A 17,764-nucleotide genomic window follows, 5' to 3' on the forward strand; every position below is an offset into this window, starting at 1 on the left:
TACACGGGACGGTGAGTTCCAGTGATGGCAACTGCAGGTGTCCTTCCAGTCATGGTTGAAGACCTTTTTAGACCAGAAACCCTTGAAACTGGGAGCCTGAAAATCGGCATAATGAATTACCACACAAGGTGGCGACAACCGAAGTTCTGACGGAAAACGCTGAATGGTGATGGTTCTAGCGAGGTAACCCATTGGATAGCTGTTTAGCCCACTGATCCACTGTGTGTTCCATGGACACTGCAGAAGGCTCAGGACAACTGGATCCTTGGAATATGTCGAGACTGGTTGGTACCACCAGTCCAGGTGTTGAAGCACTGCTATAGGTCTTCGCAGATCAGGTAGCCCAACATTGCTACAAAGGGGACAGATGCAGGAAGGGATGCTGGCCTCATTAGGGGTCTTTGAATCTTCAGTCAGCTGTTCTTCTACACAGGATTCTTGTCCAACGTTGAACTGAAGAAATGACTGCAGGAGTCCTTATCTAAAATCCAGCATGGAAGCTAGCCCACCAATGGTAAGTATCATCACCATTCAAACAGTCAGCATTTGTCCAATCGTGCACCACTGTTGCTTTCACTAATGCCAACACCAAGACTTTAAGGCTTGTGGAATGAGACCAGATAGTCCATCGCCTTCCTGAGCGACACACAAAGGCATCACTAGCTTGCGAATGCTGGGCCTTTCCTGGGCAAGTGCACAACCTTCTATGGGATTTCCTGACTGGGAAGGCAGGAGGAAGCCCAAACAGCGATGTCGCCAAAGGACAAGCAAAACATTTTGTGGCATGGTCATTTTAGGACACTAGCAACGTTTAGTAGCTGTATGTGGTAAACATGAATGTGCACACTAGAAATAACACAAATGGTAAAAATATAATTGCTGCCACCAGCTTGTCTTTAGGCACATTTAAAAGTGACCAAAAATCCCAAGTGTAAAGACTATCGTGATACAAAAGTATTCCCCTTGCAATTCATTGTAAGATGCTTTGTGCAGTGTTAAAAAGTTACAAAAGTGTAAAAGTCAATAGGGCAGACCTAGTTTCCAGTACTGATGGTCTGGAGGACTGATCAGTTTCCCCGTGTCAAAATGAGCAAAAGACCAGGTGCAGTGAAGATGAAGGATTCACATCCCTGTTAAAAGTCAGGACCGGTTAAAAAACGAACAGTTTGGGGTCCATCGAACTATGGAAGGAAAGTTGCAAAAAGAAATCTTTCCGACCAAGGGGCACTGCATTGCTGGATAGGGAATGATTGGTGGCATTGGAAAAATCATTGCGTGAATGTGACTGAACTTTTATGTGAAGCTTATTGTTTAAGAGCAAAATGGTAAAGAGTAGTTTGTGTTGTAAATGACCCCTCTGTCACATTAAGATGTGTATTGTACCTCTGGAGAGGGAGTACTGCATTAATGTTGAGTAAGTGCAGGCATGCTTTTCCTATTCATCTATTTTGGCTCTTTCTACTTCGTCAAATGTGTGTGTAGTCTCCAGGGTTGTCACTGACCTGCTCTCCTTTAAAATTTTGTATGTGTGCTTTTGATTTTAAAATGTTACTTTTATTGTTTTACTTTTATCACTAGCATATTGAACAACTTTCGAAACAACTGCAGCAGGAGATGGCAGACTGTGCATTGCGGTTGTTTCCAGACCTGCCCATTTCGAAGTATCAGAGTGTGATGACAAACCCTACTGCTCACTTGCAGGATCTCCCAGCAGTGACATACAAGGTCTCAAAGAATGAGAATTTCTCTGGCATGGAGGACCAACCACCTCTCTCTGGCGTACATGGTGCCTCCAGTTCTGAACCCAAGCTTCCTTTCACTGGCCGCGTATTTGATCACACACTATGGACTGGTATGTTCTCCCCTAAACCTGTGGCTTTTCCAGATGTCTCCTCTGTCCAGCAACAAACTATGCATCCTGGGGCAGCCATGTTTGAACAGCAGACTTTCTCTGACGTTTCTGGCATGCGTAATCTTGAAAATCATCCCTTGTTAGGGATTTCTGGCATCCCTAATGCTGAGCATGAACATACTCCTGGCTCCCTCACTTCTGAACGCTGGCCCATCCTTGTTCCAATCAATGCTGAAAAACAGCTCCTTCCTGTGTCATCCAGTGCTGAGCATGAGCCCCTTCTGACCTCTTCCAGTAATGAACTTCAGCATCGCTCTGGCTCCTCCAGTGCTGAACACCGACCGCTCCCTGAGCCCTCTACTGCTAAAGAACTGCAACCTCTGAATTCCTCTTTTGGTGAACAAATATCCTATACAAGTGGAGTTTCATTGCAAGGTATGCCTGTATCTGAGAATCCTCAGAGTATGAAAACAATCACAACATTCTCGTTGCAGAACCCAGTGTGTTCGAACATCCTCATAAAAGCTTTGAAGGTCCCTTTGTGCAATGCGGTCACTGTAGGTAAGTGCCTTTTTGATTAATGTCCTTTCCACCCTGTGAACATTCCTGTGGTGTGGTTAATCATTGTTCTAGTTATTTTGATGATGTTCAAATTGCTGGTAGAGATTACATGTCATCTGAATGCTGCTGCTAGGCCATAAAGACCGCATATGGAAACTAAGGAACAATAACCATATACTTTAGTGACACGTCAGACACGAGGTTCGATTTTCAAACGAGTCTGTTTTATTTCAAAGTATTCTCAGTCGGCAGACTGGGTCTCAACGCCTCACGACGCGTGTTCCCAGACCTCGTGAGATGCGAAAGAGCGAGCAACGCTCAAGCAGCAATATATATACATTAGACATAATCTTTACGAAGGCAATTCGATCCGCCCACAAATACAGGCTAGGGTTCAGTGATTTACAATTATGACACGTCATGACCAGTCTTCATTCAGTCTAAACATAGTTATTCTAACAATGGCAGCAGAGACAGCTTTCTGTTATGGGGAACATGGAGCTCTTGGCTCTGCAAAGAGATCATGTTTTTAGCAGAGAAACATTCCTTTCTCCAGCATGGGGTCTGGCATGGATTCACATGCTCATGAATATTCCCCGTCGTCAGGCTGGGAATCCTCGGTAAAGACAAAACCAGTATCAGTTTCGTTTCTGATCTGTCTTTCGTAGTAGCAACCAATCACTGATCTCTGCGTCATACTGACCACAGCCAATGATTGCCCTCTACCTAAGCCCCGCCTCTGGTAGCCATCTTCAGATTTTTACCGCACGTTCAAGTGTTGGGATCCTCGTGCTATTGCTCTCGAGCGTTGGTGCTATTTTTTTCACGTTTTTACTCAAAAACTTCGATTTGCCGGTCAAAAAGAGCCTCAAGCTCCACCGTTTCTTCATCCGATCAACGGGGACCCGTGTTGGATTTGTCTCCGCCCCTCAAGGGTGAAGATTTCGTCGAGCCACGCTTTTGGGCCAGACGTTTCTCAGGCCCATCTCGGACATGGCCCAGGAGAAGGGCAGCTCGACGCCCGGAAAGCTGTTCAGGGTCTGCCCTGGATGCCAGCTTCAGAATGTCTTTAAGGAGGACGAACACTCCTTTTGTCTTTACTGCCTACATGAGGACAAGACGCACGTGGAGAAGGACTGTGCGTTTTGCGGCAACATGTCGGAGCGGACCATGAAGGACCGCCACCAACGTCTCGCTAACTGGCTGGAAGGGAAGAGCCCGTCAGGCGAGAAGAAATCCAAGCCGTCTTCTAAGACCTTTGAGGACGCCCCGGCGACGGGGGTCCAACACAAGGCCAAGCACCGCAAATCCGCTGGCACCGGGAGCGCCGAACGGTCGGGCTCTACGGGCGCCAGGCAGGGCGCATCCTCCCCGGCACCATCAACCACGAGCCAACGCTCTGGTTCGGGTAAGAGGAAGGCCGAGCACCCGGCAAAGCTCCTGGAGAGGCCCCGGTCGAGCTCGAAGGCCCCATCAGAGGAAGAGCGAGGCAGTGTCCCTCCCCCCCAAGGAGAAGGCGGTGAGCGCACCTAAGGTGGTGAAAGCCTTAATCCATCCGGCCATGGCCTCTATCGAGATTGTCGCGGCGGCCCTGGCTCAGCCTGTGGAGGCTACACCAGTGGTGGCAACCTCTGGGCTCAGAGTCTCCATGCCACCGTGGAGGGAGTCCTCTCTTATGCCCATCGACAGGACCCCCGTGAAACCTCCGACGGAGAAGAAAAAGGGGGGGGCAGGAGGTCGTCATGGATTCGGCCTCAACCTCTGAGGAAGAGCTGATCGAAGTCTTAAGCCACGGCGTTGGCGTGGAAGAAGACCAGCCTGTCGGGAGGGATCCCGACGTAGGAGACGACGATAACGTCGAGGGTGCCGACGGGGCCCCTGACCGCCCGTCGGACTCCCCTCAACCAGCGCCGCAAGACAACTTGGCGGCCATTTTGTTGGCTATACAGTCCTTATGCTCGGAGATGAGGACGAGACTGCCGTTACCACCAGCGGAGGAACCGCTCCCGACGGGGGACCCGGAGCCAAGCCCTTCTGGGAGCCCTCCCCCTAAGAGAAGGATTCATCCTCGACCTCCTTTTCAGCAATCGCGCCCTGTTCAGCCCTCCTCCCCGTCCACGACTCGTGGGGATGATACGGTCAGTCCCCGTGACGGGTACGGACGACGAGGTTTACGACGAGGATCTGCCGTCGTCACCTCCCACCCGGGCTTCCCCGCCCGACGAGATTGGATCGTTTCACTCCATGATCGCCAGGGCATCCGAGCTCTTCCAGCTCTGCCCGGAAGAGAAGAAGGAAGGTTTCCTTTATCAACGGCGCGAGGCCAAGAGGAAGACGGTCCTCTCGGTGCCTCTACTGGACGATATTTGGGATGAGGGCCTCGCCCTCCTCAAGAACCCATCCACGACGCCGGCTAGAAGGGATCGGTACAGGAAGAAGTACCGGGTCCCGGACGCGGCCCCCTTGTGCCTCCGGGCACAGCCGACCCCGGACTCCGTCGTCTCCGCGGCGGCCAGGAAGAAAGCGGGGGGGGGTGCGGCCTCTACGTCGACTTCCCCGCCGGACGGCGAGGGAAAGAAATTGGATACAATGGGACGCAGGGTCATCTCGTCTGCAGCGACGACGATTAAGGCGGCCAACGCCTTGGCTATTGTAGCCCGCTACGACAGGGAGCTGTGGTACAAACTGGCTCCGCTGCTGGACTTCCTACCGGACGACAAGAGGGCGGATGCCCTAGAGATCTTGCAGGAAGGAGAGGTGGCGTCGGACCAGGCCATTACGATTGCGACGGACATCGCTGACACAGGATTTCGCCAGTTGGGCAACGGCGTGTGCCTTAGGCGGCGTGGATGGCTGAAGGCTACTGACTTCCGTCAAGACGTGCAGACCAGAGTCTTGGACATGCCGTTCGATGGAAACAACCTGTTTGGGAAAACAGTGGACGATTCCCTTCAAGCCATCAAAGCAGACACGGAGACGGCCCGGGCTCTTGGGGTTCTCCAGCAACGGCGGCCGCCCTTTCGGAGCGGCGGAGGCAAACAGGGTGCCTCCAAAGGTTCCGGCGGCGGATTTTCCACCTACCGTCAAGCGGCCCGTTCGTCGTCGCAGGAAGCTTACAGGGGACGAGGCAAGTCAGGCGGACCCCGCCGTCGTCGCCAAGGAGGTCAAGGCGGCAAAGCCTCGTCGAAGCAGGACTGAACCGGCCGTGGGGTCGGGCCCCCACCGAAGCACCCCGGTGGGAGGCCGGCTGGCGAGCTTCGTCAGCGTGTGGGAGTCCATCTCCACCGACCGTTGGGTTCTGGACGCCCTAGCCCAGGGTCACGCGCTCGAATTTCAAAAAAGGTGCCTGCGCGTCCCCCCTGTGGCCAGGAAAGAACTTCACGTCCCACAACTTCTCTTGGAGGTAAAGGCGATGCTCAGGAAGGGCGCCATCGAGCTTGTCCCAAAGAGGCTTCGGGGCTCCGGAGTTTACTCAAGATACTTCCTCGTGTTCCTGTTTGGTGTGCCCCTGCTGGACATCTGCAGGGCTTCTACATGGAGGTCGACGCACACCTTCACAAGATTGTACTGCGTCGATCGGGACTCCAGGGAGGAGTCCAGGGTCGGCCAAGCAGTACTGCTCAACCTGTTCTCTTAAGGTGAGCCTGGTGAGGAGGTAAGAAATGCTTAATGTTGAGTTGTTGTATTGCTTAATGTTGAGCCTGTTGCCACCCCCCGTGGTTGTGCATGTGTATACTGCTATGTATTCTTTTATTCATGAGCATGTGAATCCATGCCAGACCCCATGCTGGAGAAGGAACAAGTTACTTACCTGTAACTGTTGTTCTCCAGCATGGGTCTGGCATGGATTCACATGCGAACCCTCCCGCCTACCCCTCTGCGGCTCTTCACTTGGTCATACTGCCACTTGGCGTGCTACCAAATCTGAGGATTACTGCCAGAGGCGGGGCTTAGGGAGAGGGCAGTCATTGGCTGGGGCAGTATGACCCAGAGATCAGTGATTGGTTACTACTAAGAAAGACAGATCAGAGACGAAACTGATACTGATTCTTTACCGAGGATTCCCAGCCTGACGACTGGGAATATTCACGAGCATGTGAATCCATGCCAGACCCATGCTGGAGAACAACAGTTACAGGTAAGTAACTTGTTCCTTACTACGTTATCTGGGTCTCGGTTTATGAGCTAAGGGTCAGACAGTTCTGAAGCAGAAAATACCACTCTCCGCGAAGGAGCACCGCTAGAAGAATATAATTCATGGTTTAACTGCCTTTACTACAGCGTTTGCAGGACAAGCCGGCACCTGGACTACTGATTAGATGCGGCTTCTGCTCGACTTCAAGGACTTGGTGAGAGAGAAACAATGTATTTCTGCAGTTTGACATTCCTGTCTGTTAGTATTTCAGCATTCAGGCCATGGCCTCGCACTGTGTGAGTTTGAAGCATAGAATACATTTGCAAAGCGTTTTGACAGAAAAGAAAAAAGCAAATGGCCAACATTTTACAAAATGGACGCCCTCTCGTTACATTGACGATTCTAGGATTGCGATGTTTGTCACATGATGCAATTGGTTTCTGGCCAACATACTATACATACTGTGAGGTTGTTTCTGGTCTTAACACCGCGGACCACAGAGTCCCCGTTTTAGAGTGTTTTTAGATGTTCTGTCCATAAAGGTTCTTAAAACACTTGTCGACCAAGGGTAGAAGTCTGTGCTCAAACTCCAGCTAGTCCTACACCTCAGACCTTGTTTAATAGCACTTGGGTGCATGATGAAACAGCCATAAAGGATGCTAAATATTTCCATCTTGCACAGTCCGCAAAATTCCTGGTCGTGATTTGCGTTGTCTGTATTTGGGTTTTGGAAAGCACTAACCTAGTTGGATAAACACCAGAGAGCACTAGTCATTGATGCAGCAGAGACAGGAGGAAGAGATCAGTGTGCAGTGGCGTACGGGGAGGGATCGTTTTAGCTGGGGGTTCTGGATCCATGCTCTGCGGTAGCATCCAAGATGTTTCTCGAAGGATGGGCCCATACCTTTTTTCCCAATTGCATTTGGATACCAGACTGGCATTGTAAGGCAAGGGTCCTTCATGGTATTCAAGGAAATATGTATTCACATAAACAGTATTAAATGCTTGGCATATTGTCCAGCAGAAATGCATTGTATTTTTAACTAGTAGAGGATTGTAGGCAAATGGTTGTGTAGAGATCAGCGAATACTAGTCCACTCTGAGGTTCTGACCCTTCACGAGCAGAGTTGTGCCTTTTATCTAAAAGTAAAAATGATACGAAAAGAGCGGCAAACAATTGCAGACCAGTTCTACAATCGCTAGTTTTTGCCCTTGATGCATGTTGGGAAATAATGTTCTTTTTGCAACTTTCCTTCCAATAACATCAGTGGAACCTCTTGCTTTGAACACTGCCTGACGTTTGGAGGCAAGTACAGACTTATTCCTTCACTTCCCTTACTCGACTCACATATTTGGGCTCCGCTGGTCAAACCCTAAGGTTACCAGAACAGGGGTACACTACCCCTTCCCTTAATCGTTGAATATAGCACACCTGTCCTTACGGTGAGGTGCAGCTGGGTTGCCTTGTACTCAAAATGGCTGTGTAATGCGTCTCACATATCTTGTTTCGCTTTCTTCCTGCCCTCTTCGTCGGGAAATGCCATGTAAGGCATACACGTTTGCAGGATCCAACTTGGACACCAAAGCAAAGTTGAGGGTGTTTGTGGCCTGCCCGAAATTTGGGTTCGGACGTTCTGGTCTCACTCCACACACTACCCAGGGGGTGTCTGTTTCTGGGTATTAGGAACAACTTTCTTTTTCCTGCTTTCTCCCATAGACCTCTATTGGACACCCTTTATTTCTGCTTTGTTTTGGCTGCTCATGTGACTCTTTGAAGATATGTAAAGCCTTCTGCTTTACTTCCCTGGCTTTGTGCTGATTTTTATGGTGAAACTGATCATTCTCTAAAACCATCAGTAGTGGAAACTGTCTTCCTTTTGTGTGCAGTTTTAAAAAAACAAGAAATTCACTAAGTGAAGTGTGGTTATTATAAATGATATCCTTAACATTTTTTCCTTTGTAACTTTGTGGTTACAAAGGCAATGTGTCCAGGAGGGGCTGGTTGGTAGCAGTGGATATTTATCTACCATGTTTTGACTTTTCTTTCTCATGCACTTTTGCATTTTACCGCATTATGCCATAAAGAGTACCATATGCTATAAAATGACCCTGGCATGAGATTTTTGCCTGTCCTTTTTCCTGCCCCCTCTGTCGGGAGTCGACATGTATGGAAACCTCTTTCCTGGGCTCCTCCTCCTCCTCCTCCGAGAGAGAGAGAGAGAGATCTATCTCTCTATCTCTCTATCTCTCTATCAGTTTGGTGCAGATCCTTACCATTGTTGGTCCTGTTGGAGATTCTGGATAAAAAGAAGACTTCTGCAGCCATTTGACAGGTCATCGTTGGAGCCATTGCCCCTTTGAAGAAGTTCAGCCTGCGGAAGACCCAAAGATGACCTTTGCAGCTGACGATCGCCTCTAGCCAAGACCTGGTCAAGCCCTGCTCCTCTGTCCTGATCTCTAGAAGGCCCGGGTCAGTGCTTCGATCACTGGGCCGGTGGGAACAATCAGCTTCGAACCCTGCTTGAGGATCTGTCTGCTGAGCCTTCCTAAGTGTCGCTTGACCATCCAGTGGACTAACCAGCTCTCTGCTCTTTGCCCCTGGAGCTCTCCTGCGGTCGCCAGAAGTATTCTTTAATTTGTGGCAAGGATGAACAGCAGAACAGTCCCTGTAACCTTAACACAGGTACAGCGTGTGACCAAAACGAAATCCCACGTCCATAAACTACCTCTGCACCCGCTAACCCTGGGCCTCCCTCTACCGGACCAAGCACAGAATTGTGTGTCCCTAATGGATTCTGGAATCTTAAAATCGTCTCCAGGGAAAATCTGAGTAAGAGGCGTAAGTTACCATTCTGGTTTCTCCTCCCCTCTTCCACCCCTCCCTCCACTCCCCCACCCATCCTCTATAGGGTTACATGGCCGTAATGTCCTGCCTCTATCTCTTTTCGATCATAGATTGGTGTTGGTCATGTCGAGGATCCTCCACTGGGCCTTCCCTAGTGAGCTTGGATTAAGTGAGGATACTTTAAAGAACTTTACTGTACTGTTCTAAACTTTTGGAAACTTCATCACTAACAATGGAATTGCTAAATCTAATAGTAAACCTACCTGAATAGTTTATCTTTTGTGCACTAGGCCCTGTTCCATCTCGGGGCTGAACGTACTAAGTCAGGGATCTAATGCTAAGTTTGCTCATAAGTGTTTTTTATCTTTGTTTTGTTAATATGAAAACTTAATGTTTTTACTTGTTTTGAATAAACTGTTTCAATGGATTGCTTTTCTTCTGCAGATCATCCGATATCCATTACAGCGTCAACTGCTCTGAAAATCTTTCAACGGGGGACTTAGTGTACCTCGACTCGGCTGTTGATCCATCTTGCCTTGATACATCAGTCGTCTCTTCCAGACGTGACATCAGTCGTCGTACATATGCTGCATCAATACGCCCCTGTACCCCAGTTCCTTTTTTCTCCACGCTCCGCACATTGCTCAGGGAACCTTCTCATCGCTTTTACTGTCGACAAATTAGTCTCTCTTTTTTTTTTTTTTTTTTTGACTGTTTCGAATCATGTCAACTACCAAGGTATCTGGGCTCAACCGATGCAGGGACTGCAGTTCCGAGATGTCCATTACAGACCTGCACAACGTTTGTGTGGTGCCTCGGTGACCGTCACAGCACTGAGTACTGCGGTTCCTGTAGAAAAATGAATCCGAATTCTCTGGGAAAGGGCAGAAGGGCAGTCAACTCGTAGTGGGCCAACCTCCTTCGAAAACTCTGCCACCAAATCCAACTGGAAGTGCAGACAGTTTTGCTCGACGGAATTACCAGCAAAGGACGCACTGGGGGATGCGTTTCTGATGAAGTGGATCTTCGGTCGCCACTACACCTTCCCCTCTGATTCCCGTCGTTCTGTCAGTTCTCAGGAGCTTGAGGAGGTTTCGAGCAACCCTGATCTTGATCACCCCGGATTGTGCGAGTAGAACGCGGTACTCTGATCTTCTGGACTTGGCCACATGCCCACCTCTGTTTGCCTCGGCGCATCTCCTATCTCAATCGGAAGGTTGGGTGCTCGACCCAAACTTGCAATCCCTCAACTGACATGCGTGGCTCCTCAGAGGATGAGGTATGAAGACTGGGACCTCTCTGAGGTACTTGAGGTGCTACTGGCTGCACATAGACAGTTAACAAGATCACTGTATGCGTGTAGGTGGAGAAGATTTGAGGTGTGGTACAAGGAATGCAAGATTGACATATCTTTTGCCACACCACTACAGTAATGGAATTTCTTCGGTCACTGGCCTTGTCAGGCCTTCAGGTCACTACATTGTCTGTGTTCAAAAGGTCTCTGAATCAAGGGGCTTTCCTTACGATCCTGGTTATTCCCCAATTCTCGAAGGGCCTTATGAATACGTTTGTGTGTCTACTTTGTTGTTCCAGACTGGGACCTTAATTTGGTTCTCGCCTTTTTTTAGGGTGGCTCCCTTCGAGCCTTTGAAGACTGCGTGCTTAGTGGACATCATATGAGCCAGACGAGTCAGTGAGCTGAAAGCCACCTTTTCTTCGTTTTTCTTAAGGAGAAAGTTCCCCTGAAAGTACAACTAGGGTTTTTTACCAAAGTGGTGGTGGAATTTCACCTTGCCCAGGCCATTGACCTTCCTCAAAGGCAGAGGAGCGGTACCAAAGGCTAGACTCAGAAAGGGCTCTTCATTTCTACGTTACCAGGACGGCGGAATTTAGGAAGATGGACCAGCTGTAGCCTTCTCCATGGTTAGAAAAGGTTTGGCTGTTTCAAAGCAGACCATCTTGCGGTGGATCATGCGTTTGCATTTCCGAATGCTACCACAATCCAGGGGAAGTAACTACCTCTGTTCATTGGAGCCCACTCCACTAGGGGGGTGGCTGCCTCTTCAGCCTTGCAAACGGGAGCACCAGTGAGGGACATATGCCTGGCGGCAAACTGGTCCTCGCTGCTCATATTTACCAAACACTGCTGCCTGGATGTAGCCTGTGGAGCTGACGCTCGATTTGGGAGAGCGGTTGTGCAAAATGTCCTCCTTTTTAAGAAACATTCATCCTGCCTCCATCACGGATACTGCTTGGAGTCTATCTGAGGAATCTGCAGGAGAAAAGCAATCCATTGAAGGAGAAATTACTTTCCGTAATGTTTGTATGGATTCTTCTCCCACAGATTCCATTTCCAGATACGGCAAGATAGTAGTATTCTGATAACTTTGGGATCATACTGAGGAAGTTGGAGTTCCAACACACAGCTTTTGTTTTTTTAACGTTGCTCTTCTTGTGAGGTGTCGTAAGTGAGCACACAACATTATGACTTTATTTAAGATTGTGAAAAAGGGAGGTGTGTAGCATCCACGCCTATGAGATGTTGAGAGTTAGATTTTATTTTGGATAGAAGGCAGGTTCATTCAGAAAGGACAACTTGTTCATCACCAGACAACTCCTACAAGTGAGGACTGTGGGAAAATCTTCATTCAGAACAGAGGTCTGGTTTACCACCGCAGAACCCATACATGTGAGAAACCTCATCTGGACTTGCCATTTTAAAAAGAAATCTTAGCACAAGAGTTTATAAAAAAAAAAAAAAAGAAAAAAAAAGTCAAGGAAATCTTGATTCATGACTATTGACCAAAATAATGGAGGCCATATCGCCTCAGCTTTTCAGATTTCATGTGCCCAATGCAAAAACTCCAGTCCGGGCCCTTTCACAACCCGAATTATTTGATTCTGCCACTACTGTTATACATCCCCCGATCTCCACGAGGAACAGCCTCCTCGGACTGTGCACCAGACTCATTACATACGCACCACTCCTCACATCGAAGACAATCGGCCCACCGCAAATCCAAAGACCAGGCCCCACGCTACCCGAAACCCGTAATACGACTTATCGCCTTGCACCCTTCGACTTTCATGAGGAACAATTTCCTCAGATTTCGCACCCAATTCATCCCACACTTCCCATCCATTGCGAAATCCGCAAACGTGCAAGCCTGCCAGTCCCAACCGCAAAGCCATCAACTGCGCGCTCATTAACGCAAGATCAGTCCCTGCCCACGCAGCAGATGTCCTTGACCGCATGACATCCAACGACTTTGACCTGCTTTTTATCGCAGAAACGTGGCTCCATCCCGCTGTTGGCTCAGCACTCTCCATTGCCACCCCTTCTGGTTTCACCACCTTAAGATGTGATGGGTCTGCAAAAATAGGAGGTAGCATCACTCTCAAGTTAAAAACACCCTCACCATCCGAGTCACGCAAACTAATGTCATCCCCAATTATGAATCCCTGCTCACCAATAACTCAATGTCACTTACCGACTCAGTCACACTCCTCACCCCACCTTCCAAGACAACCTAATGCAGAGTATCTTCACTTCCAACAAACCAAAGTCCAAAATCATAATCCTTGGGGACCTCAACCTAGGCCTCAAAGACCCAGCTGACACTATGGCCACCACCGTTGCCTTGGCACTTAACCATGCCGGCTTCGAATAACACGCTCTCGAGCCCACCCTCAACCAAGGCTGCACCTTAGACTGGTTAAGCGACCTCAACTGCAACATCCCCACCCCTGTCACCTGCCCGTGGTCGGACCACTGCATCATAGCGTTCGAAATCCCCCACTCGGAACGCCCCAGACCAGCTCACCCTGCCAAACTTGAATGCATGGCCAGGTGCACCAATAACCTCAACCCAGCTAATCTTGCACCGCTACTTGCCACCCTGGCGCACCCACCACCATCAGTAAGAAACCCTGCAGCCCTAGTTGACCTCTACATATTATCTGTTGCACAAGCAGACACCACGCTTGTCCCCTCAAACTCAGAAAAGCCAAACCCTCTCTAAATAAAAACCCAAACACCTGGTTCACTCCTGAGCTCATTGAAATCTACACCAATAAGTGCGCCGCAGAGGCAGCCTGAACAAAAGATCCCTCTCGTGGCTCCAAAGCCCTTTGCTCCTCCCTTGCCAAAAACTACAAAAAGGAATCCCAAAGCCAATAGCTACAATTCTAGATTTGGCAATGCTTAATCCAACTCCTGGGAACTGTTCCCCATCCTCCGCGAACTTGAATCTCCCCCTGCCCCCAGTCAGACCAAACATTAGACAGCACCTCGTGCGAAAAAGTCCAATACGCCATAACTGCAAAGCTCAACTCCCTTCAAGAAAAAATCGCCGCCAAACAACTTACCATGCTCACCAAACCACCAACGCCCACAGTAGCGACCCCATCACGGTGCCACTCCAGCACCCTGTTCAGCTTCCACCCCGTCTCAGACATGGACGTGTTCAGGATACTTAAGAGCCACAAGCCATCAGGCTGTAAAAGCGACTCCTGTCGATTGCCTATCATCAAAGACTGTGCCAAGACACTCGTACCCCTCTTCACAGCCATTATCAATGCATCCTTCTACACCAACTCGGTGCAAACTTCCCTGAAGGTCCTACCGCTACTCCAAAAACCTTCCCTAGACCTATTCATCCCAACAAACTACTGACCCATTACCATAGTTCCCTACCTCCTGAAGATCCTCTATCGTGTTGCCTTAACCCATGCACAACAACATCTAAAAGAAAACCATATTGTGGGCACTTGCCAATCAGGATTCCGCCCCAAGCATGGTACTGTAACTGCCCTACTAAATCTGAAATTACAAATCGATGCCATCAAAGACACTGTCAAACGGGCATTCCTGATGATGCTAGACCTCTTTGCAGCATTCGATTTGGTAGACCACCAAATCCTGTTCTAAACTCACTTCAACAGCTAACTTCTCACCATCAGCCTCGGACTTGGTGAGATCCTTCTTAGCCGACAGATCCTACCATGTCTTCATGAACGACTTATCCGCTGAACCCACTCCTGTCACTTGTGGAGTCCCCTAAGGTTCCTGTCTCTCCCCCACTCTATACAACATTTACACTAAACCCCCTCTTCGACCACCTTGACCTTCTAGGCATCTCATACACAAACTATGCTAATGATATGCAGCTCCTTATCCCACTCTCTGGCTACTACGCCCAGGATTCGACAACCATAAATGCAGTCTGAGGTCTTTCAGAACTTGATGGCCTCCCACCAACTTTGTCTCAACTATGAAAAAATGGAAATCCTCATTGTCGGCTCAATCCCAACACTGCATAACATTGATCCAGCCTACAAAGAATTTACCATCAATGGTAACTGCATCACCACCTCCACCACTCCCAAAACCCTGGGGGTTTACCTGGATGCCAACATCAACTTCTCACGGCACGTGAACTCCATCGTATCAGCGACGGCCTGCAAAGCCAAACTGCTTCATTCCAGTGACCATCCTGGATTTTAAGTATTTGTTCAGGCGGTGTAGGTCCAGGATGTACTTCAAGCCCCCCTGTCTTCCTGGAATAGACTCCGCAGCTGTTGGGGAACAAGCTTGATTGCCCCTTGTTGTAACATGACTCGTACCTCTTCCAGGAACTGAGGGATGTGTTGCTCCTGCTGGGGAACTGGCTGAATATGAGGACACCTGTGTTGGAACTCCAAGGTGTGCCTATGGGCGAGAGCATCCAGCACCTATCTGTCGGTGGTGATCTTCCACTCTCTGACGAACCTAGCGAGCCAGCCTCCCACCGGGGTGCACGAGTGGGGGCCCGACGTCTTGGCCGGTTCAGACTTGCTTGGGCGCCGGTGTCCTGCCCCGGCGGGCGACGCTGTCCTCCACTACCGTAAGCCTGGGAACAGCGCCTGTAGGCTTCTTGCGTTGAGGAGCGGGAAGGCTGCCTGTATGACGTGGAGAAACCATTTGATGGCCTGCTAGATTTTCCCTGGGAGGAGCGAAAAGAAGAGGAATGGTGCTGCTGAAGGGTGCCAAGGTAACGTGCAGTCTCCATATCTGTTTTGATGACCTGAAGGGACTAGTCAACCACCTTCACAAACAGATTCTCGCCGTCGAAGGGCATGTCCTGCACCTTCGCTTGGACCTCCTGACGGAAGTTAGTGGCCTTCATCCATCCCTGCTGACTAAGGCAGACACTGTTCCCCATTTGCCGGAGACCTGTGCCAGTGACGTCCACTGCCACTGTTATGGCACGTTCCGATGCTGCTCTTACCATCGGTGAGCAACTCCAGGATCGGTCCTAGCTTGTACCACAATTCCCTGTCGTGCCTGGCTAGGATCCCCAAGGCGTTAGCCGCCTTGATTGTGGACACTGCTGTGTAGATCATTTCCTTCCCCATGGCTTTCATCCTCTTAGCCTCGCTGTCCCGAGGGACTGATTAGGAGGCCGGGTTAGCCGACTGTTTCCTCGCGGCCGCCGACACCACTGAGTCTGCTGATGGTTCTCACCACAGGCACTAGGGTGCGGAGTCCGGCACCCTATACTTCTCCAGCCTATCCTGCTTGGCTGGAGTCGTTCAAGGGTTCTTCATGAGGGCCAGGCCCTCCTCCCAAATATCGTCCAGAAAAGGCACCACCATGATAGTCGTCCTCTTGGCCTCTTGCCTTTGGTACAAGAAGCCCTCCTTCTTGGTTTCCTCGGGCACCAGCTGGAATAGTTTGGAGGCCCTTGAGATCATGGAGTGGAACGATCCCACCTCGTCCGGTGGGGAAACTGAGGAGCATCCAAATGTGGCGATTAATTGCCCGCTGGGACGAAGACTTTGTCAGTACTCGTGGCCGTATCCGTCCCAGTACCCGTCTCGGGGTCTGCTGGGGGAGTGGGGCCAGACGTGGTGGAGGAGGTTGATACGGGGTCATCAGGTGATGCTTCCTCTTTTTAGGCGGAGGCTGATCAGGAGCCTGAGGTACTCCAGGTGCTGGTGCCGGGGACAGCCTCAGATGGATCTGACACCAAGGTGTGGAGATTCGATGGAATGTCCAATGAAATGTCCCTCGGCTGAGAAGGTAAGGAAAAAGCTAGGCCCAGCGCCTTCCTCGTGGACCGTATGCACGAACTCTTGGCCGTCGTCGGTCGACGAGACTTCTCCCAGGTCGCTGTTCAACCTGTGGGACTATTTCGGGGCCGGGTTCTGAACCGGGACCTGGGCCGGTACCTTTACCCCCTCTGGAGTGCCTGCAGCTTTTGTCAAAGCCTTTGCAGTAGTGTTGCGCTGTAGGGCCAGGGACACTTTCTGTGCTGCAAGAGCCACCCTCATAAGATCAGCGCCCATAGATGCCGTAGTAGTAGATGTCGACGAAGTCGCTGATGAGGACCTTGTGTCGGTTGAGCAGGCCTGTTTGGGCTGCGTGGCCTTATTCTCCTCTACTGTCCTTGGCTTATCAGATTCCTCCCGTAGCTTAGCCTGGGTGGATGACTTCCTCTTTGAAGAGAACGATGGTAGGCTGGCAATGAAGGCGAAAGGCGATGCTGATCACGCCTTATCCAACTTTGGACCCGCATCTGTGGCGAACCCGGTGGACTCAGACTTGCAGATCTTAGCCTTACCTTGGAAGGACTTTGGAGACCACTCTTTGGACCGGCCTGTCCTGGACGAGGCATGGCTGTGCTCTGAGCACAGGCCAGAGGCCTTGTTCCAGTTGAGCAATGCCGCCAGCCTACTATGCCTGTCTTTCGTCATTTTCTTAGAAGAACCGAGGCATATTTCGCACTCTACCTCCTTAATGGTCCGGGTGCAGGCAGTAGAGGCATTGTAGGTGCTTGTCTACCACAAACACTTTCCGTAGCCTGCATTTGGTGCAGGGTCTGAGGAGGAACCTTCCCTTCTTCTCCTGTCATCGTCAGAGGGTGCAAAGTAGGCCCAACATGGCTTTCTAGAAACTTTGATGAATCTTCGCCCTTGAGGGGCACGTAGCTTCACCGACAACTGGTCCCCGTTGCTGGTAGATGAGGAAAAGAGCACAACTGCTCTTTGGAACAAAAATGTCGAAAAACATACACATAGCTCAGAGCAACTCGAGGACTCCCAACACTGAAGCTTGCAGTAAAATCTGAAGATGGCTGCCAGAGGTGGGGCTTAGGGAGAGGACTGTCATTGAATGGGGGCAGCAGAACCCAGAGGACAGTGACTATTTTAGAGGAGAAACACCGTTTTTAAGTGAAAGTGGAACTGTTTTCTCTTTTACCGAGGATTCCCAGCCTGACAACTTGAGAATATAGTTCATGAGCATGTAAATCCCTGCTAGGCGTCATACTGGAGAAACTTAAATGTGCGCACTCTTGCTGCGACACTACCAACGAGACACTAGTGTCAA

The 17,764-nt window shown here is 50.0% G+C and overlaps 1 protein-coding gene across 2 annotated transcripts in view; it reads left to right on the plus strand.

Moving 5' to 3' along the window:
- The window catches only part of TROAP (trophinin associated protein), a 530,766-nt gene that overhangs the window by 420,708 nt on the left and 92,294 nt on the right, over positions 1 to 17,764 (plus strand). Inside the window, exon 17 of one of the 2 annotated variants that reach the window (XM_069653825.1) lies at positions 1,579 to 2,413. In XM_069653825.1, the coding sequence (XP_069509926.1) occupies positions 1,579 to 2,413 (835 nt within the window). The remainder of the gene's footprint in view (positions 1 to 1,578; positions 2,414 to 17,764) is intronic. The other variant, XM_069653826.1, reaches the window with a different exon arrangement.

The sequence above is a fragment of the Ambystoma mexicanum genome, chromosome 3q, assembly GCF_040938575.1.
Source record: "Ambystoma mexicanum isolate Mex_15411 chromosome 3q, UKY_AmexF1_1, whole genome shotgun sequence".
Lineage (NCBI taxonomy): Eukaryota > Metazoa > Chordata > Amphibia > Caudata > Ambystomatidae > Ambystoma > Ambystoma mexicanum.